The sequence below is a fragment of the Prionailurus viverrinus genome, chromosome D2, assembly GCF_022837055.1.
Source record: "Prionailurus viverrinus isolate Anna chromosome D2, UM_Priviv_1.0, whole genome shotgun sequence".
Taxonomy (NCBI): Eukaryota; Metazoa; Chordata; class Mammalia; order Carnivora; family Felidae; genus Prionailurus; species Prionailurus viverrinus.
The window spans coordinates 57,250,877-57,277,881 of NC_062571.1; the positions used below are offsets into that span (position 1 = coordinate 57,250,877).

Below are 27,005 nucleotides of genomic sequence, written 5' to 3' on the forward strand. Positions count from 1 at the left end.
CAGTAATATAATTACATTATTCCTTCATAGCACACACCCCCTTTAAGGCCTTTGCTGAAGCCCTCCCCCCAAATCGTTGAATTTCTATTATGGAGTTTTCAGTTTTCATTGTTGGCTCCTTTTCTGCTGCCTCAGAGGGCTGTGTGTCTTCAGCTTGATCTTCCTTCTCTTTTCCACTACTAAAAATATACTGAGTCCCTATTGTGTCTAGACACTGAGGTTTTACAGCGGTGAATAAAACAGTCATGGACTTTTACCTCATGGAACTTTTTAGTCTAAGACCGTATCTTCCATCAATTAACAAATAAGCATTAAGCATCCGGGCCAGACACTGTGTAAATTGCATTACGGCTGTGATTTTTAAAAACCTTTTTATTTAGGCAGATTAGGTATTTTTCTTTGCTTCATTTTTGTCTCGCTAGCACTTTAGAACATAGTAGGTACTCAATAAATATTTTATGAATGAGTGCATGATTGAATGAATGCAGATACAAAGACTAGATCTCTCCAGTTTCACAGCTGGTTGGTTCATAGCAGGCACTCAACAAATGACTGATTAGGTAGGCTACTTTATTGAAAGCTCCCAGAGACAGGTCAGCAACAGGAAGCTAGGGGCGGGGCGGGGCTGGTAAGAGCAAGGGGCGTGTCTGACCTGGGTCTGGCTCCTGGAGCATGCGCGGTCTTTATCGACGGTGACGGGCGAAAAATGCGGAGGGCGCGATTACGTAGACAGTGGTTCTGATTGGCTACCGTTCGCGCGCGAGGGGTCGTGCCTACGCGTCGCCAAGTAAACAGGCTAGGTAGGGGCGGGGCCGGCAAGGCGCCGCGACCTGGTTGGTCAGGCGGGGGTTGGGGGTGTCTCCGATTGGTCCCTGCCCGGGGCTCAGCTGTGTGGAGCGCACCGGGACCCGGAGCCGGCGGCCTGAGGGATGGACGAAACGAGCCCACTGGTGTCCCCCGAGCGGGCCCAACCCCCGGACTACACCTTCCCGTCCGGCTCGGGCGCTCACTTTCCGCAGGTGCCGGGGGGCGCGGTCCGAGTGGCGGCGGCGGCCGGCCCGGCCCCCTCTCCGCCGGGCTCGCCAGGCCACGACCGGGAGCGGCAGCCACTGCTGGATCGGGCTCGGGGCGCGGCGGCCCAGGGCCAGACCCAAACCGTGGCGGCGCAGGCCCAAGCCCTGGCCGCTCAGGCGGTGGCGGCGGCGCACGCCGCGCAGGCCCACCGCGAGCGGAATGAGTTTCCGGAGGACCCCGAGTTCGAGACGGTGGTGCGGCAGGCGGAGCTGGCCATCGAACGCTGCATCTTCCCCGAGCGCATCTACCAGGGCTCCAGCGGAAGCTACTTCGTCAAGGACCCTCAGGGGGTGAGAGCGGGGTGGGGGCTGCCGCCGCTGCCTTCGGGGAGGGTGGGCCTGTCCGGGGGAATTAGCAGCTTCGCACAGCCACGGGGAAAAGGGGGGTTGAAAGGCTGCAAAAGGGAGAAACTTCACAGTGCAGAGCCCCTTGGCAAGATTTTGGAATGCCCCTGAGGACTGGAGATGGAGAAGCTCTGCGGAATGAAGAAATAAATCAGAACCTATTTGGTGGGGGAGGAGTGAGCGGAGAATGAAAAAGAGAAATTGACCAGATACAGGCGAGGGGCCCAGCGGTGTGGTGGGACAATCGGCTTCTCGACAGAGACGCGCGGGGAGATGCTGCTTTCTAGTAGGTTCCTTAGCTTTAAACTACAGAGACTGCTATTCGGCCATTGTCCTACAGATTTGAGCTTTGGTCTATTTCCTCTTTTTGGACTGAACCAGCGTTGTCCATTGTACTACAGATTTGAGATTTGGGCCCATTTCCTTTTTTTTGGACCGAACCAGCGTTGTCGCTGTTTATTGAGAAGGACGGGTGACCCATCAGGATCTCTGAGGGTTCAGTTCCAGCCTTCTGTGTCGTGGGGATGTCTACCACTGCCCCAGGTCTCTTACTGGCAAACGTCGGTGATGAAGTGGGTGGACTTACCAGTTTCATCTGCCTTGATTATTGCTCACTTCTGGGAAATTGTTCAAATTCTTTTTCATGTCTTCTCAGTAAAGAATGTGGAGTTTTAGAAACACAGGACTACCTGCTACATTTTACTTTCATTTCTCTCCTACGACTATCAGCAGTTCTCTTTTTAGCTAAGGCAAAGTGTTTGCTGGCCTTTATTTTGTCCCCTGCATGTGTATAAATAGGGGGATGGGGATGAGATGGGTTGGGATGGGACATGGGGTGACCAGGGCAGCTGAGCGGTGACCTTTATTCTTTTGATAGCTGCAGAAGAATTTAAGGCATTTATATAAGACCAGAGGGATCAGAGGAATATCAGTGGGTCAAAAAGTATTAACTTTTCCCTGTCAGAGTTCTTGGATAGATCAGAATGGTTTCTTGGAAAAATGTATTATTGTGATACTTATTAAAATGATGATTGTCAAATCTCCCACAGATTTTCCCTGCATCTCTCCTGTGTGAACTCTTTACATGGCTGGCGTGCTGTTCTGATAGGAGTGCCAAGTGGCCAGGATGGACTGACTTGTAGCTCTTGGTTAGGTTCATTTAATGATCTGGTCATTCTTCCAGATGTTGTCCCTGAATTCTCAAGAACCAGAAAGCAATATACCATCAACTCAGTTACCATAAACTGAGCTGGGGAAAAGGTGGGGAAAACTTTGAGAATAGTAAGTCTTTGCAAGTCCCTCAAGTAAGGGGAGGAGTGAGTTAAACTGAAAGCTCAAAGGGGAACCATTACTTCTAGAAAAAAAGTGGGTCTCCTTAGGTCTAAATGCTAGCAAGATGCTTTCATCTTTTATATAAGTGGTTTTTATTTTTTTGTTTATTTTACTTTTTCTTTTCTTTTTTTTTTAGCTTGTTGGCTGATGTAAGGAGGAGCTGAGTATCTTTGATAGGTATAGGAGCAGTAGGAAGGTTTTTATTTTTCTTTCGTGACATTGTTACAGTTGTTTTGGAAGTGTGTCAGGTCAGCTGAGAAGTGACCTGGTGCTCTGACAGGTGGGAGTAATAAGATCTTTCACTTCTCCCTGGCAGGTAAAGTATTACCGCCTCTGTGCATGGGCCACGGAGAATAACAGACTGTGGGTATGTTTCTTGGTGATTTGCAGGATCCCAAGGTCTAAAATTTCCTGGCCACTGTCCTTTCGTAGAGAGGAAGTCAAAACACATATGCCCTGGCAAAACTTATTAATATAACCATCTTAGTCCCACTGAGTAAAATATGGTTCAGAGCAGAGGATCACTTCCTCAACGCTGTGGTGGGTCAGGTTAGGGACCACAGACTCACTGTAGTTGTTCGTGTGGTCTTTGGCCCTGTTCCAAATTAGTTTATTTATTTTATTGAACAAATACATAGGTAGCACTTACTATATGCTAGATACTATTTTAAATGCTTTACAAATAATAATTCACTTAGTACTTATAACACCTTTGAAGGTAGGTACTATTATTATTATTCCGACAGATTACACTGAGACACACAGTATAACTAATTTTCTTCGGGTCCTAACATCTAGTGAGTGGGAGGCAGGATTCAGGCCTACTGAGTCCAGAATTCATGCTCCTAACCTCTATGCTGGGCTGCCTCGAAGTCAGTCATCTGAATTTTTGGTTTCTTTTTGTTTACCATATTGGTTAGGATTACATTGGGCTATGTGTGACAAAATTTAAAACAACAATGCCTTGAATAAAAGTACGCCTAACTCTCATAGAAGAAGTCTATAGGCTGCTTAGGGCTGGCATGGCAGTATGAACAATGTGCCTCCTTCCATCCAGCTGATGGGCCATCCCTAGAATGTGGCTTCCACTACATAATCCAAGATGGCTACTCAGACTGCAGACAACTGGTCTGTTTTTCAGCCAGTTGGAAGAAGGAAAGGATGAGGGAGAGTATGCCCTCTTCCTTCAAGACGTTTCATAGAAGTTGCACCAGACTCTTTTTACATCCCATTGTCCAGAACTTAACTGCAGTAGTGGCTGGGAAGTGTAGTCTTTATTTTGCCCCACTAAAAATCAGGAGTCCTATGTCCAAGGAAGAAGGGGGAACAGAGTTTGGGGAAACCAGCTGTTTCTGCCAGAGCTGCTTTTGGAGCTAGAGAGGCTAGAAGGTTCTTGGAGATAATAACCCTGATTCCCTTTCCCAATTTAGGCTGGTTTCTCCCTCAGGGCGAGCAAATGGGGACCTAGAACCGTAAGATGGAAAAGGCTAGATCAGAAGGCCTGATAGAGAACGCTCATATTACCCTCCTCACTTGTATTATTGTGCTTCTGGTCTTAAGCTCAATCACCTATGAAAATATTTTTAAAGCTTTTTTTATTTTGCGAGGCTAGTAATATTAGATGTTCATATTCCAAGAATCATAGAATAGCATGTGATTCATGAGTTTACTAAGAAGATTAAATGCGATATCCCACATGAAAGCCCCTGGCGTGGTTCCTGTTGCTTAGCAGGGGTTCAGAGTATTTTGGTTTTTATTAAGTCGTATGCCCACTGACCCCTGGATTAGGCTTTGTTGGACACATGGCATTGAATAAAGCAAAAGTAGTATAATTTTGAGAAGATTTTATGACCACTGAGAATAGTAATTTATTAGCTAATGCTAATTTGTATCTGCTTCAGAATTTTACAGATACTGATCACATGTGCTAGGACCTAGGCCTTGTATCAGTAATATTCAATCTTTTAAACAAACTTATCGACCAAGAGTTTGTCATAAAATGATACAGGTTTTTCTTTTTTCATTTTTCAAATATAAAATTATGTTATAATATTGAATGTGCTTCTTCCAACTACCTGTGCCCTCCCAAGAAATTCTGATGTCCTTACACGTGGTTGAGAGTAACACTGATAGCCTGATAAAGAATAAAGATCTCAAACAGGATAATTAATTGTCTTTTACCTAAATGTTAAGAGGCAGTCAAGTTTGTATGTCATATTTAGATGTAGTTCCTGAGATTTTTTTTTTTTTAATTTTTTTTTTTTCAACGTTTATTTATTTTTGGGACAGAGAGAGACAGAGCATGAACGGGGGAGGGGGAGGGGGAGAGAGAGAGGGAGACACAGAATCGGAAACAGGCTCCAGGCTCTGAGCCATCAGGCCAGAGCCCGACGCGGGGCTCGAACTCACGGACTGTGAGATCGTGACCTGGCTGAAGTCGGACGCTTAACCGACTGCGCCACCCAGGCGCCCCCTTGAGATTTTTTTTTAATGTTTATTTTTGAGAGAGACAGACAGAGCACGAGTTGGGGAGGGGTGGAGAGGGAGGGAGACACTGAATCCAAAGCAGGCTCCAGGCTCTGAGCTGTCAGCACAGAGCCCGATGTGAGGCTAGAACTCGTGAACCGGGAAATCATGACCTGAGCTGAAGTCAGATGCTCAACTGACTGAGCCACCCAGGCACCCCTGAGATTTTGAAGCATCATTACTGTCTGTTCTAGGGACCTGTCCCAGACCACAAGTTGTAATGGATGAGGAAGGTTGGGTCAATGGCAGTGGACAGGAAAATAAATACAGGCTAAATCTCTTCTATTGCCTTCTATTTGGATCCCATCTTCTTTTAGGGTCTCATACATTTAGAGTAGCCCATCCCTCTCTTTTCTGAGAGTTAGCATGTAAATAAGGCTTCTTTGCCTAAATAGCCAAGTCAGGCAGTGCTATTTCTATCCAACTGCTAATACAGAATGCAGCAGTTCTCAGAGTGGGGCCAAAGGACCCATAGGAATCCTATTAGATGTCCACAGGTCAAAATTATTTTTAATACAATTTTAAGACTATTTGCCATTTTCATTCTCACTTCTGTGTAAGTATACAGTGGAGATTTCCAGAGGCTACATGATGTGTGATATTGAAACAGACTGAATATTAAGGAAGATGTTAAGAATACAGTTGCCTTTTATTAAGCCAGACACTAGAGAGATTTGCAAAAATGTAAAATAGTGCCTGCCTTCTCACTAAAAATTGTTTCTGAAAATAGTTATTTTTCATAAAAACATATCACTTAGGTTAACATGTAACAGGTCTATTTTTATTATTAAGTTGAATTAACAGTCATAACATTTCAGTTTTAATTTCTAATACAGCAAATGTAGATTTTACATTACCCCCAAAAGTTTTGGGAGTCTTTACTAACTTTTAAGAGTTTAGAGGGATCTTGAGACCAAAATTGTTTGAGAACCATCAGCTTCATGTTTAACAAATTAAACAAAAACTTTTAAAAGTTGTGTCTGTATATTTCACCGTGCAACAGTGAGTGATATGCTTAAACTATCTTTTCTTTTTTTTAATGTTTATTTATTTTTGAGACAGAGACAACACAAACAGGGGAGGGGCAGTGAGAGAGGGAGACACAGGATCCGAAGCAGGCTCCAGGCTCTGAGCTGTTAGCACAGAGCTTGTTGCAGGGCTGGAACTCATCAACCATAAGATCATGACCTGAGCCGAAGTCAGATGCTCAACTGACTGAGCCACCCAGGCACTCCAAAACTATCTTAAATGTTAGCACAGTATAATACCCTCCTTTTTAGGGCTGTTGGACAGATGGGAGAAACCTGTGAGTTCCAGGTCTCTTAGTATTTGTTGTGGGTTCTGACACTAGCCGGTGAGTGGTCTCTTCCTGTGCAGTTCTGTTTTTATCCCTAGCTTCACTGACTGCTATTGCTTAAACTACCTGTACTTCACCCTCTTTATTAAAGAGGGTTAGTAAGGGGATGTTAAGGAAAGCCTTTTTAAAAATAATGGCATCGGGGTGCCTGGGTGGCTCAGTCAGTTAAGTATCTGACTTTGGCTCAGGTCATGATCTCAGTTTGTGAGTTTGAGCCCCGCATCAGGCTCTGTGCTGACAGCTCAGAGCCTGGAGCCTGCTCCGGATTCTGTGTCTCCCTCTCTCTCTCTCTGCCCCTCCCCTGCTAGTACTCTGTCTCTCTCTCTCTCTCAAAAATAAATAAAACATCAAAAAAATATATATTGGCATCAGGGGCTCCTGGGTGGCTGAGTTGGTTGAGCATCCCCGACTCTTGATTTTGGCTCAGGTCATGATCCCAAGGTCGTGGAATCGAGCCCCGCGTCAGGCTCTGTGCTGAGCGTGTATCCTGCTTAAGATTCTCTCTCTCTCCCCACCTCTGCCCCTCCCCTGCTCTCTCTCTCTCTCTGTCTGTCTTTCTAAAGTAAGATAAGATAAAATTATAATAAAATAAAATGAAATAAAATAAAATAAAATAAAAATAGCATTAAACCAAAGCTTACTACTAAATGTAATAAAGAAATTGAAGTTATAGTAGGGAAGAGAGAAGACAGAAAAATTAGGCAGTAGTCATTTTCTTTCTCAACCAAATAATGGTGGGTATCTTTCTAATTTGAATGGTTCTAGAGTTTGTTTTCTGTGAATAGGAGATATCCTTGAGTATTCAGGAACACAGTTGAAAATGTGAAGTTCACATTAGCTTTGGAAATTAGGCCCAATGCTGTTATGTATCATTTGGCAAACCTGTAGTGCTCACACAAATGAGGTACTGAGCAAACGTTAACAGAATTGAATTGAACTGAGGCCACACTTAGTCCTGAAAGGCACTTGTCTTCCTTTCTGCCTAATGTCCTTCGGTTCCTCCATCCTTCCCACCCACCATTCCTCCTTTATCCAGTCCACACGTCTTTATTTAATGAAACCTGTGTGATTCCGAGATAATGATGATTACTAATGCTTTTAGAGTTGTTGAAATGCTTTCTGATTCTCTTTATGTTGGAAGGAAATTGAGAAGTTTGAGAGGTCAGTCTGTAAATGATGGTTTGGCTGCAATCTTGGCCTTCGAGTTCTGCTTTTCTTGTTTTTTGTTTTTTTTTTTAATTTATATTATTTCCTTTATTTTTTTATTTTTGAGAGAGAGAGAGTGAGAGACGGGAACAGAGGATCTGAATCAGGCTCTGCACTGACAGCAGTGAGCCTGACACAGGGCTCAAACTCACGAACCTTGAGATGATGACCTGAAGTCATGACACTCAACTGACTGAGCCACCCAGGCACCCCAGAGTTCTGTTTTATTTAATGGAAGTATTTAAGCCTCAGTCTGGGTAGCTGAAAAATACTAATAGAAAGAATGTCTCAGTCTTCCTTCCACTGGAGACCAGCTTGCTGAACTCCACTTTGTACCTCAGTCGAACTGACTGTTGAGTTGTAGGGCATGCCTCAAGTTGTCCTGTGGTTTTACTGCCCAGTTCCAGAGAGTTACAATGGACTCATGAGTCATTCTGTGAGTGACAGGAGCCCCTTGCTATTGCTGCTGTCTGGTTCCGAGCCCTGGGTTCCAGGGGGTACGGAGACAAGAAGATTGCTGTCCCTTAGGCCTTTTGCTAGCCATTTTGGATAAGAATGTAATCCTGAAGATTTAGGATATGAATATATGCACTTGACTTCTCTCCTGAATATGTAAGGTTGTTTGTGTTTAAGAATAAATTGATTTCCTTTGGAGGGAGGAGACTTCTGTGTTTTTCTTGCTTCTCAAATTCTTGCAAGGCTTCTTGAAAGAACTAGCCTCCAGATGGACCAATTATTGTTGGAGACACGCACCCAGCCAATTCCTAATATGAGTACATACTTAATGCAGGCAGATGGGTGTATGTTTTTTGCTGTGACCTGCCTGTCAGGAAGTGACACCCACAGGAAAATGTCTTATGACCCAGACTAGCTTGAGTTGGCTGTGGGGTGAGGGGAGAGGGAGAGTCATATGATATGAAGATGAATCACTGAGATAGCATATTTACTTTTCTTCCTCTTCTTCATATTTACCAGGTTGGGGACTGGAGGGAATGAGGTAAATGTGAAATAACCTTGGAGGGCTCCCTGGCCTGGGGAAGAAAACCTCAGGAGGGAGGTCCATAGTGTATAGATTGCTTCACTGTCCCATATTCCAAGGACCTCTGAGGATTAAGTTACCACCTGCAAGAGAAGGTGGATTTTAATCTTTGGGGACTCTCATGTCCTGGTCTCTTGCTTACCAGAGTTACTTAAAAGAACCCCATTCTAACCAGGTAGCAGATTATTTTTCCTGTTGTGATTTTTCCCTTCCATTGCTTTCTTTGTTTGTCTTTCGTAAACTTTTTAAGGTTTTGTTAATACCCTGCGAGTGGAATAGTAAGGCTGCTAGAGGAAATCAGCCATTGATGGAGTTTCCTTAATCCCATTCCATAATACTTTACTAATTTCCTCTCAACTGATACTTTTTTGAGTCTTTACCTAATTGATGCAGAGCAACGGTTTGTATGAATGTACCTTGGAAGTTGGGCTTTGAGTCCGTTTTACCATGTATACTAGACTTGGCATCTTCTTTGGCCATAACCCTTTCTGGCACTGGGTCTCTTAGCTGCACACATGAGCTGTATCTTCCCCTTACAAGCTGGGAGAAGCTAGTGTCTGTCTATAGCTATTGTCTGCCTGTGCCTTCTCATTTCTTTCTAGAGTCTTGCTGACCTGGTCTATGAGCTACTTGAATCAATTGCCTTTAACATCCTATTTTTCTTTTCTCTGTGTAGAAGATCATTGCTGTCTTCAAACCCAAGAATGAAGAGCCATATGGGCACCTTAATCCTAAGTGGACCAAGTGGCTGCAGAAGCTATGCTGTCCCTGCTGCTTTGGCCGTGACTGCCTTGTCCTCAACCAGGGCTATCTGTCAGAGGCAGGGGCCAGTCTGGTGGACCAAAAACTGGAACTCAACATTGTACCCCGTACAAAGGTCAGTGACTTGTCTCTCCAGGGAACCTTACTGCCTATCCAGAGTTTTCCTGGGCCTAAGTCCTGCTACATGTTAATGGGGCTTGGGTCCAGGGAGGGCTGTTTATGTCCTGAGTCTAGGGTTCTCAGCCTTTTTGGGGGGGCAGATAGTAGATTTAGGCTCATGAGTTGATCATCTGATGGAAGCCATCCTGAGAAGGATAGGCATAAAATTTTTGCACACAATTTCAGGAAATTCACTGACCCTCTGATGCACACTTACGGATTCCCTGTGTTTCTCAATCCCTGGTAACTGTAAACTGGTTAGAAACCTAGCTACTTTTATAGCTCATTCTTTTAGATTTCTGAGCTATTCCATGATTTAGAGATAATCTAGAATGGACTAGCTTATGTCAGCTAATCACTTATACAAGGTCTGGCAAGGAGGAATCTAGGATGGGATGAGAGTCTGGCTTGAACCTGTGCAGGGAACTGACCTGGAATTCTCATCCATCTTTTTGCTGTGAAATTCTTGTACTTCTCTGAACATAGTAAAATCAGGGTCCCAGATCCAGGCAAATCCACACTTAGAATGGATTTGCACATCCCCTATGTTTGTTATAGACTTAGCTGAGGTTCTAAGGGAATAATGATTCCCTCCCCCTCCTCCCAATATGCTGAAATACAGAATTGTTTGCTTGCATTTTCAGGACATTTACTGATGCCAGGCTAAGAATCCCTGTACTGCGGGGTGTTACATGAAACTTTCCAAGAGTTATGAGGGGAAGGAATCTGCTGGTCAGCATATGAACATTCAAGGACACATCATCACCCATTTAGTATGTGGCTACCTCAGGTTTAGTAACAAGGTGGAGCTCTGATCTGATATGCCCTGAGGCTGCAGGAGCATCTTTATAGCTATGGGCTTTAATCCTCTGAGAATCTGATGAAAGCTATACATCTTGTTCCCAGAAAAAAAATCATATATTTGCAGTTGTTGTTTGCATAGAATTTCAGGGGGATGGTTCATGGACCAGTTGCAATCTACTCATTTACCTTGTAAGGACCATGCCTCTAGCTTAAAAACCCCTGCTTAAGATTTTCTTTGAAGGTTTAGATAGTAGACTGTGGGCAGAGACTGATCAGCAGATAGAAGCTTTCCTTCAAACCTGTTTTTTTTCTGTTTCCCAGGGTGTTTTAGAAGAAATTGTGATTGTTGTGGTTGTTTAACTGTCTGCTCCTTTGCCACTGAACTCCAAACAATAAGCCAGCTGGTTTGTAAGTTTGTAGAGGTCAGGGACCATTTCTTGAAATTTCCTCTTATATTCAGCACCTAGCAAAGTGCTGTTTTTATAGGAAGTATTCCATAAGTGCCAGTTGAGTCAGTGAGCGAGTATCAAACCAGGAGGGACAATTCTAGAGATCCCCCCGACTCAGGTCCGTGGGGAGAGCGTATGCTTGTAGCTCCCATGGACATCTGATTCATTGCCTGGTCTTGTACAGTTCATTCCTTCCCTCTATGCTTTAGTTTTCTCTGTACACAGAGTTAAATAGCACACTTTGAACATCTTGTATGATAATTAATGCTTTAAAGATCTCCTGCCTAACCAGAATTCCTCCTACTAGGCCCCTCCTAGATTCTAGAAATTGTTTTAAATACTCCTTGCTCAGCACTGTCATTCCCTTTCTTCACTAGGTAAATAGTCAGCGCCTAGCCATGTGCCTGCTCTGCTTGTGCCTCTGGAGTGCAGTGCCTGAGAATCAGAGGTTGAGGCCACATTCTGACTCTGCAGCTTTTTATTGGGTGACCCTTGGCAAGTCACTTAAAACACCCCCATATCCCCTGCTTGCTCAGTTTCCTTACTATAAAAATAGGGATATAAATAGTTCCTACTTTATGGGGCAGCTATTAAGATTACACAGGATAATCCATGTAAAACACGTAGCCTAGTGCCTTTGCACAATATAAACACTCCACACGTCCTAGCCCGTAGTATTTTTATGTCAGTGCTAATCATAATAGAATGTCACCCCCCAAAATCCCATTCTTCCCCATCTCTGGTCTTCCTCTGTCCCTATGGAGAATTTTAATGTGGCCTGATGATCTTTTGCATGAGAAAGTCAGCGACAATAAAAAAAATACTTGTCTTCCATGAGACTGAGATGAGCTAGAACGTTGCAAGTTTAACAAAGAGTTGCTAAAGAATAATGAGAGGATGTCTCTCCCCTCCCAGCCTACCCACCCTTCTGACAAGATTCTATCCAGTTGATTAGAGCATCTGTCACTATGGAAACGGGGCTCATGTTGTGATGGAGCTTCAAATAGTAAGGCTGTAGTTCTCATTCAGTAGCTGTCTCTGCTCTGTGTTCCTGTGGGGTTTCAGGTTATGATAGCTTCGTTAATCATACGGAAAAAGTGGGTTGTTAAAGAGAACGACAGAAGATAAATCTGACTGGAGGGGGGAAGGGTAGTTTATCACTTGAGAAAAGCAAGGGTTGTCACTGTGGAAACTGACAAGGTAGTCCCTAGGAAGGCCTTTTTCCCCCTTGATTCCTGTGCATGTGTTTCCTCAGCAGAGAATGCCAACTTACAGGAACTTGCACATCCATTTTAGATACTCTGTTAACATTGGATGGACAGATGGATGGGTAAGGAGGGAGGGAATGATTTCGTCCCTAAGATTCATAGGCACAATATTTAGTTATTTGTAATGAGTTCTGCAAGGCTTAGGAAAAGAAAGAATTTTCTTTTAAATTTAATTTTATTTAATTTAGGTATTTATATGCTGAAACTCACTTGTTGCTATCTCCGAAAGAATATGCATTTACTTAATAAATATTACATTCACTTAATAAATATTTAATGAGCATGTACCAATCACTTTGTTAGGTACCGAGGATGCTAATGTGAATAATATGATCTCTTTTTCCCCAAATCTCTTTAATCTTAAGAGAGGGGTTAGATAAATGAATGGATAATCGCAAGACAGTGTGATAAAGGGTGATAATGGACACATACAGATTGTAGTGAAATTACTATAATTTGACAATCAATCATAGTTATCTTTTTTTTTTGTTTCATGTTTATTTATTTCTGAGGGAGGTGGGAGGGAGGGGCAGAGGGAGAGGGAGATACAGAATCTGAAGCAGGCTCTGCACTGTCAGCTCAGAGCTTGACGTGGGGCTCGAACTCAAGAACTGTGAGATCATGACGTGAGCCAAAGATCATGACTGTGAGCTTAACCGACTGAACCACCCAGGCACCCTAACAACCAAGTGTAATATTGGTGGCCCATTAAAAAATGTTTTTTTGAATAGGCAATGCATACATCTAGTGTAGAGATCAGAAGGCACAGTAGGGTAAACAGAGTAGTTCAGCCTCTCTCCCACCTCTTGTCTTCCAGCCACTCTGTTCCTTCCTTGGAGGCAGCTATTAGTACTAGTTTCTTGTATAATATTCCAGATACAGTCTGCATAAATATGCCTATATATAGTAATCTACTAAAAATTAAAACAAGTTTTAATGTTTACATTTATTTATTTATTTTTATTATTATTATTATTTTTTAAAGTAGGCTCCATGCCCAGTATAGAGCCTAACACGGAACCTGAACTCATGACCCTGAGATCAAGACCTGAGCTGAGATCTAGAGGCAGACGCTTAACCTACTGAGCCACCCAGGCACCCCTAGTGTTTATTTTTTATTTTATTTTATTTTTTTTTTACTTTTAACGTTTATTTATTTTTGAGACAGAGAGAGACAGAGCATGAATGGGGGAGGGTCAGAGAGAGAGGGAGACACAGAATCTGAAACAGGCTCCAGGCTCTGAGCTGTCAGCACAGAGCCCGACGCGGGGCTCGAACTCACAGAGCGTGAGATTGTGACCTGAGCCGAAGTCGGCCGCTTAACCGACTGAGCCACCCAGGCGACCCTAGTGTTTATTTTTTAAATGTGAATAATTGTACATAGTACAAAATTCAAAATTAAATATAAGGGTATGGAGTAAATTACAATTTGTTTTTATGTGGACAGAAATTAGGTGTTGGGCCCTCTTCTCCTAACCCAGGTGGTGGCTGTATTAGAGGAATTCATGCTAGCTGCTATAACAAACCCTGGGTCTCAGTGGTTTAATGGATCTTGCTCACATAATAGATCCATGCCAGTTAGTCAGCTCTCCTAGATCCCTTGTCACTCCATGTAGTAACAAGAGATCTAAAATCCTTCCATGATGTGTTTTTGCCATCTCAGAGCCCTTCGTTTCCAGCTGCACAGATGGGAGAGTATGAACTAAGGATCATGGGAGATTTTAGGGGCCAGCCCTGCAGGTGATATACATGTATCACTTTGTCAACATTCCATTGGCCTGAACTAGTCCTTAGAAGGGCTGAGAAGTGCATTCTTTCTGCATGCCCTGGGAGAGGAGCAGCACTGGTGAGCGTCCAGCTGTTCCCTTCCAATGGTATAGTTCTTATACTCGATTGTAACCTAGATATCTCTTCTCTTTCCACTATAGGTAGTGTATCTGGCCAGCGATACCTTCAACTATAGTGCCATTGACCGAGTGAAGTCCAGGGGCAAGCGGCTTGCACTAGAGAAAGTGCCAAAAGTTGGGCAGCGGTTTAATCGCATCGGGCTACCGCCAAAGGTATAAACTGCACCTGCAAAGGTGATGATTTATGGTGGCATAACCATCCAAGTGGTGAAACAAGGCACCTAGAGACTTGCATGTAGACATGCGAATAGCCTGCCTTGAGGCTCCTGTCTTCCTCATTTTTAAGGTTTGGGGAATAATTTTCCAGAGAACAGAGCTCCTAACTTCTCACTTTACTCCTCTGGCCCATTTAGATAGGCTTCTTGAATTTGGATTGGGCAAGCACTCCCATGACCTTTTTCTGATATAAACTCCACAGTGCCTTGTGGGCGACCTGGCTTACTCCTGGGCTCTTTGGACTCGAGCTACAGGGAAGTCTCTTTATTCCTCCTCTTTGGCTGCAGGTTGGTTCATTCCAGCTCTTTGTTGAAGGCTACAAAGACGCAGACTACTGGCTACGGCGTTTTGAAGCAGAACCTCTCCCTGAGAACACTAACCGGCAACTACTGCTGCAGTTCGAGCGGTTGGTGGTGCTGGACTACATCATCCGCAACACTGGTGAGCAGCTGTGGGCGGTCCCGGTGTGCTAGACGGCTGGGAGGCGCGGGGAGGCCTGGAGGCCTGCCGAGCTCCATACCTGAGTGCCTTCTCGGGATGAGGTTTGTCTGTGAGTCAGAAGGGCCTCGAAAATAGGTTGCCAAGACACGCTTTGTCCAGTTGTGCAGTCATCAGAGGTAATGAGTCCTGGAGCCAGTAGTACATTTTATCTTAGCCTGTTTCCCAGTTCCAGACAGAAGACACATTGGCCCTTCCGAAGCAACATCGAGAGTACTTTTGTCCTTGATCCCTAGTCGCTCAGAGTAGCAAGACCTATCGTGGGACAGTTGTCTTTAAGTAGCTCATGTGCGTAGACTTATACGGTAGTTGTCATTTGGTGACTGACTTATTTCACTTAGCATATGCCCCTAAGGTTCATTCATGTTGCGGCATGCATCAGAATTTCTTTCCTTTTTAAGGCTGAATAATATTCCATTGTGTGCATATACCATATTTTGCTTATCTATCCATCGATGGACACTGGGGTTGCTTCCATGTTTTAGCTATTGTGAATGATGCTGCTATGAACGTGGGTGAACAAATATCTTTGAGACACTACTTTCAGTTATTTTATATGTATACCCAGAAGTGGAATTACTGGATCACATGGCAGTTCTGTTGAATTGTTTAGTTTTCCTCCTTTTTTTTCTTTTGAGAGAGTGTACACGTGTAAGAGGGGGAGGCGCAGAGGGAGAGGGAGAGAGAGAATCTTAAGCAGGCTCCATGCCCAGCTCAGAGCCTGACACAGGGCTCAATCTCATGACTGTGACATCATGACCTGAGCTGAAATCCAGAGTCAGATGCTCAACCAGCTGAGTCACCCTGGTGCCCCTGTTTAACTTTTTTTAAATTGAAGTATAGCGACCTATGCTTAGTCTTTGGAGGAACTGCCGTACTGCTTTCCATTCCAGTGCACCATTTTACATTACCTCCAGTGTTGGACAGCGTTCCAGTTTCTCCACCTCTTCATCACTGTGTCATTTTCCGGGTTTTGTTTCCTTTTGTTTTTATCTTTATTTATTTATTTTTAATTTTTAATTTTTAATTTTTAATTTAATTTAATTTAATTTAATTTAATTTAATTTAATTTAATTTAATTTAATTTAATTTTTTTTGAGAGACAGAGCATGAACAGGGGAAGGGCAGAGAGAGAGGGAGACACAGAACCCAAAGCAGGCTCCAGGCTCTGAGCTGTCAGCACAGAGTCCCATCCGGCACTCAAACCTGCGAACCGTGAGACCATGACCTGAGCCGAAGTCAGACTCTTAACCGACTAAGCCACCCAGACACCACTCCTTTTGCTTTTAGATCACAGTCATCCTAATAGGTATAAGGTGGCATATCATTGTAGTTTTGATTTGCGTTTCCTAATGATTAGTGATGTTGTGAACATCTTTTCATGTACTTTTTGGCCATTTGCATATCTTTGGAGAAATAACTATTCAAGTCCTTTACCCATCTTTGAGTCAGGTTCTTTTGTTGTTGAGTTGTAGGAATTCTTTATATATCCTGGACATTAATTCCATCTCAAATACATGACTTGCAAATATTTCCTCACATTCTGTGGGTTGCCTTTTTATTCTGTTGGTAGAATCTTTTGATGCAACTAATTTTTATTTTTTTAATTATTTTTTTAAGTTTGTTTATTTTGAGAGAGAGAGGGACAGAGCACAAGCGGAGAAGGGGCAGAGAGAGAGGGAGAGAGAGAATCCCAAGTAGGCTCTGTGCTATCAGTGCAGAGCCCATCTCAGGGCTCAGTCTCACGAACCATGAGATCATGACCTGAGCCAAGATCAAGAGTCAGACACTTAACCAACTGAGCCACCTCAATGAAATTAATTTTAAAGTTTTCATGAAGTCCAGTTTGTCCATTTCTTAATTTTTGTCTGTGCCTTTGGTGTCATATGTAGGAAATTACTGCCAGATCTAATGCCATGAAGCTTTTGTCTTATGTTTTTGTCTTAAGAATTTTATAGTTTTTGGTCTTAGATTTAGGTTATGGATGAATTTTGAGTTAATTTTTTGTGTATGATGTGAGGTAAGGGTCCAACTTCATTTTCTGTGTGTGGATATCCAGTTTCCCCAGCACCATTTGTTTAGAAGACTGATTTTCCCTGCTGAAGGGTCCTGTCACCCTTGTTGAAAACCATTTGATCACATATGCAAAGGTTTATGTCTAGAATCTATTGTTTTACATTTATCTATTTAATTTACCTATATGTTTGTCTTTATGCTAGTACTACACTATTTTGTACTTACTAAGTACAAAATACTGTGACAGTAAGTACATTGTACTTACTAAGTACTTACTATAGCTTTGTAGTAACTTTTGTAATAAACATAGTTTATAGTAAGCTTGAAAGTTTTGGAGGAAGTATGAGTCCCCCAGCTTTGTTCTTCTCTTTCTGGATTGCTTTGTCTATTTGGGGTCCCTTGAGATTCCATATGAATTTTAGGATGAGTTTTTCTGTCTCTGCAAAAAACATCATTGGGATTTTGATAGTAATTGCCTTAGATCTCTAGATTGCTTTGAATAATATTGACATCTTAACAATATTGAGTCTTCCAGTGTATAAACATGGGGTGTCTTTCCATTTATTTATGTCTTCTTTAATTTCTTTCAGCAATATTTGTAGTTTTGTTTATTTTTTGTTTTTTGTTTTTGAGAGAGAGCAAGTGGGGGAAGTGGCAAAGAGAGGGAGACAGAATCCCAAGGCAGGCCCCGAGCTGCCAGTGCAGAGCCTGTCACAGGGCTCGTACCCATGAACCATGAGATCATGACCTGAGCCACAAGTCAAGCGTGGGCATCCCGGTGCCCCTTGTAGTTTTTATTATACAACTCTTTCACCTCCTTGGTTAAATTAATTCTTAAGTATTTTATTCTTTTTGATGCTAAGTGGAATTGTTTTCTTAATTTGCTTTTTTGGATTGCTCATTGTTGGTAAATAGAAATGCAAATGATTTTTGTGTGTTGACTTTGTATTCTGATACTTTGCTGAGTTTACTTATTAGTTCTGGTGTTTTTCTGGTATGTCATCTTTAGACTTTTCTATATATAACATCATATCACCTGCAAGCAGATAATTTTACCTCTTTTCTTTCAAATGTGGATGCCTTTTATTTCTTTTTCTTGCATAATTACTGTGGTCTTCCAGTATTGTGTTGGACAGAAATGTTGAAAGTGGGCATCCTTGCCTTGTCTAGATCTTAGAGAAAAAGCTTTTAGTCTTTTACCATTGAGTATGATGTTTGCTGTGAGCTTTTCATTTATGACTTATATTGAGATAGTTTTCTTCTATTCCATTTTAAGTGTTTTTATTATGAAAAGATATTGAATTTTGTCAAATGCTTTTTCCGCATCAGTTGAGATGATCATGTGTGATTTTTATCCTTCATTCTGTTAATGTGGTATATCACACTGATCAATTTTCATATGTTGAACCATATTTACTTTCCAGCAATAAAACCCACTTGGTCATGGTATAAAATCTTTCTAATAATGTTGCTGATTTCAGTTTGCTAGTATTCTGTTGAGGATTTTTGCATCAATATTTGTAAGAGATATTGGTCTGCAGTTTTCTTGTAGTATCTTTGTTGGGTGTTGGTATCAAGGTAAGGCTGGTTTCATAGAATGAGTTTAGAATGCTGCCTCCTCTTCAAATTTTTGAAAATTTTGAGGAGAATTGGTGTTAGTTCTTCTTTAAGTGTTTGGTAGACTTTACCAATGAAGCCATCAGGTCCAGGGCTATTGTTTGTCAGGAGACTTTTGGTTACAGATTCAGTCTCCTTACTGGTTATAGGTCTATTCTGATATTCTACTTCTGCATGATGTAGTCTTGGTAGATTTTGCGTTTCTAGGAATTTGTCCATTTCATCTAGGTTTTCCAATTTGTTGGCATACAGTTTCCTATAGTTCTCTCTCTCTTTTTTTAATTTAGAAAGAGTGTAATGGGGAGGGGTAGAGGGAGAGGTAGAGAATCTTAAGTAGGCTCCATACCTAATGCAGAGTCCCATGTGGGGCTCTATCTCATGACCTTGAGATCATGACCTGAGCCAAAATCAAGAGTCTGACATTTAACTGACTAAGCCATCCAGGCTCCCCTATTATAGTACTCACTTACAATCCTTATTTTGGTAGAATTGGTAGTAATGTCCCTACTTTTGTTTCTGATTTTAGCAATTTCAGTCTTGTATATTTTTTTCTTAATCTAAATAGCTAAAAGTTTATCAGTTTTATTCATTCAGTGAAACAATTGTTACATTTTAGTTTTAGAACATTTAGTTTATGTATAATGTACATATAGATGAAAATCTACCATCTTAGGTGCTTTCTATGTTTGTGCCTATCTTTTTTTTCTTCCCCTTCTTCCACTGATCTTTTTTCCCCCTCTTTCTTGCTTTCTTTTAAATTATTTTGTACTTATTTCATTTCTCCCCTCTTTTAGCTCAGAAGCTGTATACTCTTTTCTTTTTTTTCTTTTCTTTTTTTTTTTTTGGTGGTTACTCTAAAGATTACCATGTGAATCCTTGATTTCCCAAAATCTAATACTAATTGGTAGAAACCCTTAGCTTCATTTACCTATCTCCAGACTTTTATACTATAAATGTCATATGTTTTAATCATATATGCATATATATGTGTATGTGTCTGCATGTATGTGCATATGTAAAACCACATTTCTATAAAACTATTAAGATGGTATTGTCATTATTATTACTGTTATTAATATAATTGGAGACTTTTGAGCATATACAAATAAGCAGAATAGTGAACCTGCATGAACTGGTTATTCCGGCCTTAACAATCATTGGTCCATGACTAATCCTGTCCCACTCACACTTCCATTTAGTTACCTTCTTTTATTATTTTAAGGTAATTTCAGGTATAAATTTATTCCTAATTATTTCAGTATGTGTCTAAAAAACAACTCTTTTAAAAAAATACTATTACGCTCCAACAAAACTAATAATATTTATCTAGATTTACTAATATATTTACCCATTTTATTGTTCTTTAAATCTTCCTGTATCTCCAAGGTTCTATTTGGGATAATTTTCTTTTGACTTAGAGAATATTTTAGCAATAGTCTGCTGGTGATGAATTTTGGTTTTGTTTGTCTGAAAATGTCATTTCACCTTCATTTTTTGAAGGCTATTTTTGCTGGGTATAGAATTTGGGATTGGCAGCTATTTTCTTACAGTAGTTAAAAAAACAAATATTCCATTGTCGTCTTACTGCCATGATTTCTGTGGAGAAGTCACTTGTCCTTGTATTATTGCTGTTTATTTGAAGGTAATCTCTCTTTTTCTCTAGCTCTTTGTGAGATGTCCCCTGTAATTGGTTTTCAAAATTTTTACTACAATATGCTTGGTATAGTTTTATTTGTATTTATCCTATTAGGGATTCAGTTTTCCTTGAATCAACAGTTTGACCTTTTGTCACTTTTGGAAGATTCTCAGCTATTCTCTCTTTAAATAATTATTTCTGCCCATTTTTTCCTCCACTCCTTCTGAGAATCCAGTCACATGTTAGAAACACATTTTTCCTGGGTGCTTTGTTTTGCTCTTTTCTTATGACCCGTCTTTCAGATCATTACTTCTGTCTTTGGCACAGTCTAATGGTAAACTCATCTATTGAGTTCTCAATTTGGTAACCATATTTTTCAGTTCTTGAATTTCTATTTGATTCTTTTTTATGGTCTTGTTTTCTACTAATATTATTAATCTTGCCTTTTATCTTCTTAAATAGTAAGGATTTTATGTTAAATATTTAAGAGTCTGTATCTTCATTGTTTGGAGCCCCTCTAGGTTTGTTTTAATTTTCTGTTTCCTTTGTTTTTAGCCATGTCATCCTGTCTCTTTACCTAGTTATTTTGATTGTCAGATATTATATATCAAAAATGGTGAAAATATTTGGAGGCCTAGGATGCAGAAAGTAGTAGAAGATGTGTAGTGCATCTGTGTAGAAGATGATGTTTGTTTTGGCAAGCAGCTAAGGGTACCAGCAATCCAGATTCACTTTAATTTCAGGTATTAAAGGGAAACTCTGCTTAGTTCCAAGGTGTAGTCCTTCAGGTTTCAACCCAAAGCATGGGTGATTTACGAGGGTCTCCTCCCTGTATCAGTCACTGGACTATGATTTTTTCTCCCTAGCTTCACAAGACTATTAGAACACTGTTCTTCTACCTCTCAACCTCTTAGCCACCTCCTCCCAAATCAGCAGGTGCTCTAGGAGAAAAGAAGTCACAAATGCTAGACTCTTCTGTCTGAATTTCCTTTCTCTCCCAGATCTTGACATTTTAACTCTTAATGGACTTATTCAAACCTCTGATATCTTAAAGAGATCTAAAAATATTTTATTGGGACGCCTGGGTATCTTAGTTGGTTGAGCATCTGACTCTTGATTTCGGCTTGCGTCATGGTCCCAAGGTCGTGGGATTGAGCCCTGTGTCCACACCTAACATGGTGCCTGCTTAAAATTCATTCATTCTTTCTTTCTTTCTTTCTTTCTTTCTTTCTTTCTTTCTTTCTTTCTTTCTTCCTTCCTTCCTTCCTTCCTTCCTTCCTTTCCTTTCCTTTCCTTTCCTTTCCTTTCCTTTCCTTTCCTTTCTCCCTCTCCCCCTCTCCCCCCTCCCCCTCTCTCCCTCTCTCCCTCTCTCCCCCTCTGCCCCCTTCCCCTGCTCACACACTCTACAAAATAAAAATTAAAAAAATAAAAATACTTTATCAATGTTTTCTAGTTGTTCTCAGTAGAATGATTGGTCCAAGTGTCCAAAATATATAGTCCATTATTACTGAAAGTGAAAATCACCCCAGTTTTTTCTAACATCATGTTTCTGTTCACAGATCGAGGCAATGACAACTGGCTGATTAAATATGACTGTCCAATGGATAGTTCTAGCTCTCGGGTAAGAGGTTGATCTATGTCTTGAAGAAGAGGATGAGGTAGTGTATATGCATAATGTAGAAGCATATAATAATCAGAAATTAGGCCATATAAGTTGAGAAGAATCAGGATAGCACATGTATTTAAAATTGATAGGTTAATATTTGATAGAGATTTTCTCAATCTGTTTTTTTTTATTTAAATTTTTTTTAATGTTTATTCATTTTTGAGAGAGTGTGAGGGGGGAGGGGCAGAGAGAGAGAAAGACAGACAGACAGAATCTGAAGCAGGCTCCAGGCTCTGAGCTGTCAGCACAGAGTCCGATGTGCAGCTCAAACCCATGAATTGTGAGATCATGACCTGAGCCAAAGTCAGATGCTTAACTGACTGAGCCACCCAGGCACCCCTCTCAATCTGTTTTTTAAGGAATATCCTATTGAATAATGTTAATAGAGGTAGAAGAAAATTTGAAATAAGTTTGGAATATATTACATACTTTATGCTTTTCTTGGAGATTCACATTGCATAGTAGTGTAGTAAAGGTCTGAGAAGTAGTCCATTAAATGAACCTATTTAATTTTGTTTGGCCCATGATTTCTAAACTTTTTTAGAATACTTTTCTCACAATAGACCATAATTCCACAGAACCATCAGTTTAGAAAAAGCTGCTTCCTGCAATTTCCCTTACTCTCTCATTGCTTTCATATTCTACCATGCTTTTCTAGTCCTGCTCAGGCTGCACATTAAAAAAAAAAAAAAAATTAGTGGAATGGGAGAATGAGGTTGACTTCTATCCTTATAGTAGTTTTTTTGTCTAGCTTTTATTTATTTATTTATTTATTTTTTTAAACGTTTATTTATTTTCGACACAGAGAGAGACACAGCATGAACGGGGGAGGGGCAGAGAGAGAGGGAGACACAGAATCGGAAGCAGGCTCCAGGCTCTGAGCCATCAGCCCAGAGCCTGACGCGGGGCTCAAACTCGCGGACCGCGAGATTGTGACCTGAGCTGAAGTTGGATGCTTAACCGACTGAGCCACCCAGGCGCCCCTGTCTAGCTTTTACTATAATTGACATATAACATTGTACAGGTTTAAGATGTACAATGTAGTGATTTGATGAATGTATATTTTGCAAAATGTTTATTTACCACAGCAAGGTTAGTTAACACATCCTCATAGTGTTTTTACTTTCTTCTCTAATAGTGGTTTTCATATTTTGTACATATCAGAATTACCTGGAAGCCTTATTAAAAATAGCACAGATTCTTCAAGGCTTTCCCCCACTAGGTCTGGAGTAAAACTTAGGCTTCCGCACTTTTAATAAGGTACCTTAGGGGATTCTGATGCCAGTATCCTGGACCCACAATCCCTGTTTCTGTGATGGCACCTGTGAGCCTGAGGCATGGAGCCAGGTAGACAGTCATGGGAGTGTCTGACAGGCCATCATAGGTAGCCCGCCCCACTCTTTGCATTCGGCTCTTGTCCTTTTCCTTTTCACCTGTCCCTGAAATGGCAAGAAACTCTCTTGTGCAAGAGTAACCAACTGTTATCTTCCATGGTCCTCTTATCTCATGGGAAAATGTGGTAGCATCTGGTCCAGGTCTACAGAAAAGGATCTTGGCTGGCTGAATTTGATTTTTCTTTTTCCTTTTCATACTCTCAGGACTCTCACTGCCTTTTCCTAGGAAGAAAGGCTTAGAGTTACCTTTTGTTATTGTCAGTTTCCTTCTTAAGGAGGGCTGTGGCAACTCTTGGGGAAGTGTACCTTTTCTTAGATAAGGAACTCTGAGAACCTTAAATAATCAAGTCAGAGGTGCCATAAATGTACTAAGCTCAGGTAACTATGGAAGCCAGTTCAGAGGTTGAATAAGGATTGGTGCCTGAGGGGGTTGGGTTGGGCTACTTTGCTACTACTTTAAAGGGCCTGAGACAGGTGGGACCCTAAGTATTTTGTCTTTCCTTGTTCTTCAGGAAACAGACTGGGTGGTGGTGAAGGAGCCTGTTATCAAGGTGGCTGCTATCGACAATGGGCTGGCTTTCCCTCTGAAACACCCTGACTCCTGGAGGGCATGTAAGTCTCAAGACCATTGTGGTCTGGCTTTTTCTTGCTCTTCTCAATTTTTTCATCTATGGGGTGAAGATAATAATACCTCTACCACAGGATTGTTCTAAGAATTTGTAGAATGACGCAGCTCATGCATTTAGCACAGTAGCTGACACATGGGGCAAGTACTGCAAAACACAAGCTACTCTTGTCATTTTTGCCTGACATTAGTCCTGTTAGAAGCACAGAGTTGAATTTTCTCATCTGTGCTTTGCATTTTTCTCATTTTTTCTGAGGACTATCTTATTATGATTTATTCTATTTGTGTTTCTAAATATAAGCTATCGTCAATGTTTTCTGTCTTCCTTGGTGACATCCTCGAAGCCAGCCCCTGCCCTGGTAATAACTGAGAAACTCTTAGAAAAAGAAAGGGAGATACAAGTAGAGGGTCACTAGCCCCTTTGCAGTACCAGTGTGTCTTTTCAGAAGGCCGATCTCAATGTCTCGTTGGTAGATAACTAGAAGTAACTAGAAGGTCTTGTGATGTCTGGGAAAGAGCACAAGCTCTGGGATTTGGCAGTCCTGGGTTTGAATCCTAATTCCTTGCTTACTCTTTAGGCTTTAGGATTAACAGCCCTGGTAACATTTCTTTTCTGTCCTATGTCAAGTAAGAGGGCTGTTCTACCTTTGGAAGTGCTCTGATAGGTGGAGGACAGAGATGGGCAGCTTTGTTTTTTGCTGTTCTTCTTTTCAGATCCCTTTTACTGGGCCTGGTTGCCCCAGGCAAAAGTCCCGTTCTCTCAGGAGATCAAAGATCTGATTCTTCCAAAGATATCGGACCCTAACTTCGTCAAGGACTTGGAGGAGGACCTATATGAACTCTTCAAGGTTAGCCCTGGGAACCTCAACCTTGTAACTATATGGAAGAAGGAATTTCTAATGGCTTTTCTAACGGGTCCTGATACAAGCCAAGAGAGAATGGCTAACACTCTTCTGACTTGTGTCGGCCAATGAAGAGCAAACAAAATTCCCACATGTGGGCATCAAGACCTAGTTCGGGTTGGTTTGAAAAAATTGACAGCCGTGATGAATCAACATGGGTTTGTCTTGCGTGTCACGGGGCTGCAGTGTATCTGTAGAGCTCGCCTTTTCCAATGGAGCACTAGAGGCCGGAATTCTACACAGTTCATAATGAGACTCGGGACAAGATATTCACTTGTTGTTTCTTTCCTCACCCGTGAAACAGAGAGTTCTTAGGGTGGTAGTTAACTTCACTAAGCCTCATAAACCTCATGTAAGTTTTCTTTACTAGAAAGTTTTTAATTGGGGGAAGAAAGTGGGTTCTTCTGAGAGATTCATGCAGGTTCCGTCTCCTGCCCTTTTGCAGAAAGATCCTGGTTTCGACAGGGGCCAGTTCCATAAGCAGATTGCTGTCATGCGAGGACAGGTAAGCCTGGGACTTCCTCCTGTTGTCATCCCTGGACTCTCTCCGGGAGGGTTATATGTTCATGCTGAGTAAATGTAAAGCTTGTGTTTTACACCCTTTTAGTCTATGCCGTACATATTTGTGACTCTGACTTAGCACTTGGGTGAGGAAAGGTAGCCCTTTCAAATCTCCCACTTCTTCCACGGTGTCCAGTGCTTGGTGAGGCATTTATTATGAGCTCAGCTCTGTGCCTGTTGCTGGCTAGTTCATTGGTAAATTTACCCAGCGGCCCCTGTCTTCAAGTTGCTCAAGGCAGGCCATAGGCCTTGGTGGTTAAGAGCCAGCCTCTGGAGTCCGACTTCTTCACTACTTACAACCCCTGTGGACTTGGGCCAGAGCCTCGGTTTCCTTGTTTATAAAATGTGACAATAATAATTCCTTGCAGAGTTGGCCAAAGGATTACATAAGATAAATGCATATCAAGTGTTCAGTAAAAATAATTACCTAGGGTTAGCACTCATATATTGATCGTGGTTATAATTTTTGTTATCGTTATAAGTTGTATTATTTCTTCTTTCTCCACTTTACCTTCGAAGAGAGCTAAGGAAACCCCTAGGGCATTCATTGTTGATCTTCAAAAGTAAAGACTGTGCCTGAAAAATTGTTTTAAAGCTCTGTAGAGCACTGACATTCTGCTTATCACTTTGATATTTTCTTTCTTTCTTTTTAATGTTTATTTATTTTTGGGGGGACAGAGAGAGAGAGTGTAAGTGGGGCAGAGAGGCAGAGGGCGAGAGAGGATCCCAAGTAGTCTCTGTGCCCAGCGCAGAACCCAACTTGGGACTCAAACCCACGAACCATGACCTGAGCGAATATCAAGAGTCAGATGCTCAACCAACCAAGCTGCCCAGGCGCCCCAACTTTAAAGTGTTAAAGACATCTGGGATGGCCTAGTGGGATGACTTAGTGGACACAGTGCCTGTGTTTGAATCCTGGCTCTGTCATTTATTGGCTCTGTCATTTATTGGTGAGGTCTTGGAAAAGTTGTTTAATCTCTCCTCCTTTTAGTGTGTCCATATGTAACATGGGGTTAATAATAGCTCCTATCTCATAGCGTTATTATGAGATCAATGGTTTAGAGTAGTACGTGGTGTATTGAAGTAATCAATATGTATTAGCGGTTTTGATTATGATTTCGTGTGCAGAAAAGGTAGGTTCTCACATCTTTAAAGGTCAAGAAGGTCTTTCCAGTCATAATTATGCATTTACCTCTACCTACCATTTAGGTAAAGGCTTCTTGTGAGAGCAACTCTTGGGCTTACTGAGTTCATGTTTCCTTGGAAGTGGGATGTACAGAGGTTTCAAGAGCTGCAGTTATTATAGCTGCCTGAATACCCGTGACGTGGTCTTCCTCCATTTCCCAAATAATGTAAGGGCCCAGTTAAGCTGGCAGAATTTTTGGAGACCTTAAAAGCCACATGATGTACTGTGGTATTATGGAACTCAGCATAAAGGAATGAACTTCTCAACCTTGTGTAGGCTATGCCTCTGTCCCTATTATACTATCTTCTCTAATCCCTTTCCAGCTCAGTCCCTTGCCAAAACCATAGCAACCCTCCTCTCATCATATCGGTCAGGGCCATTATCTAGAGTGGCAAAAGGGGGGGTGGGGTGGGAGAGTACAATTTTATCTTTCTCTCTGTCTTGTGCCCTTAATATCCTTT

At 41.6% G+C, this 27,005-nt stretch overlaps 1 protein-coding gene across 1 annotated transcript in view; it reads left to right on the plus strand.

The window, feature by feature from the left end:
- The first annotated feature begins 851 nt into the window (after window positions 1-851).
- Window positions 852-27,005, plus strand: part of PI4K2A (phosphatidylinositol 4-kinase type 2 alpha) — a 33,163-nt gene continuing 7,009 nt past the window's right edge. The window contains exons 1-8 of the mRNA XM_047825481.1: window positions 852-1,364; window positions 9,555-9,755; window positions 14,249-14,380; window positions 14,731-14,884; window positions 21,770-21,831; window positions 23,783-23,882; window positions 24,610-24,743; window positions 25,243-25,302. Coding sequence (XP_047681437.1) covers window positions 930-1,364; window positions 9,555-9,755; window positions 14,249-14,380; window positions 14,731-14,884; window positions 21,770-21,831; window positions 23,783-23,882; window positions 24,610-24,743; window positions 25,243-25,302 — 1,278 coding nt within the window. The 5' untranslated portion in view covers window positions 852-929. The remainder of the gene's footprint in view (window positions 1,365-9,554; window positions 9,756-14,248; window positions 14,381-14,730; window positions 14,885-21,769; window positions 21,832-23,782; window positions 23,883-24,609; window positions 24,744-25,242; window positions 25,303-27,005) is intronic.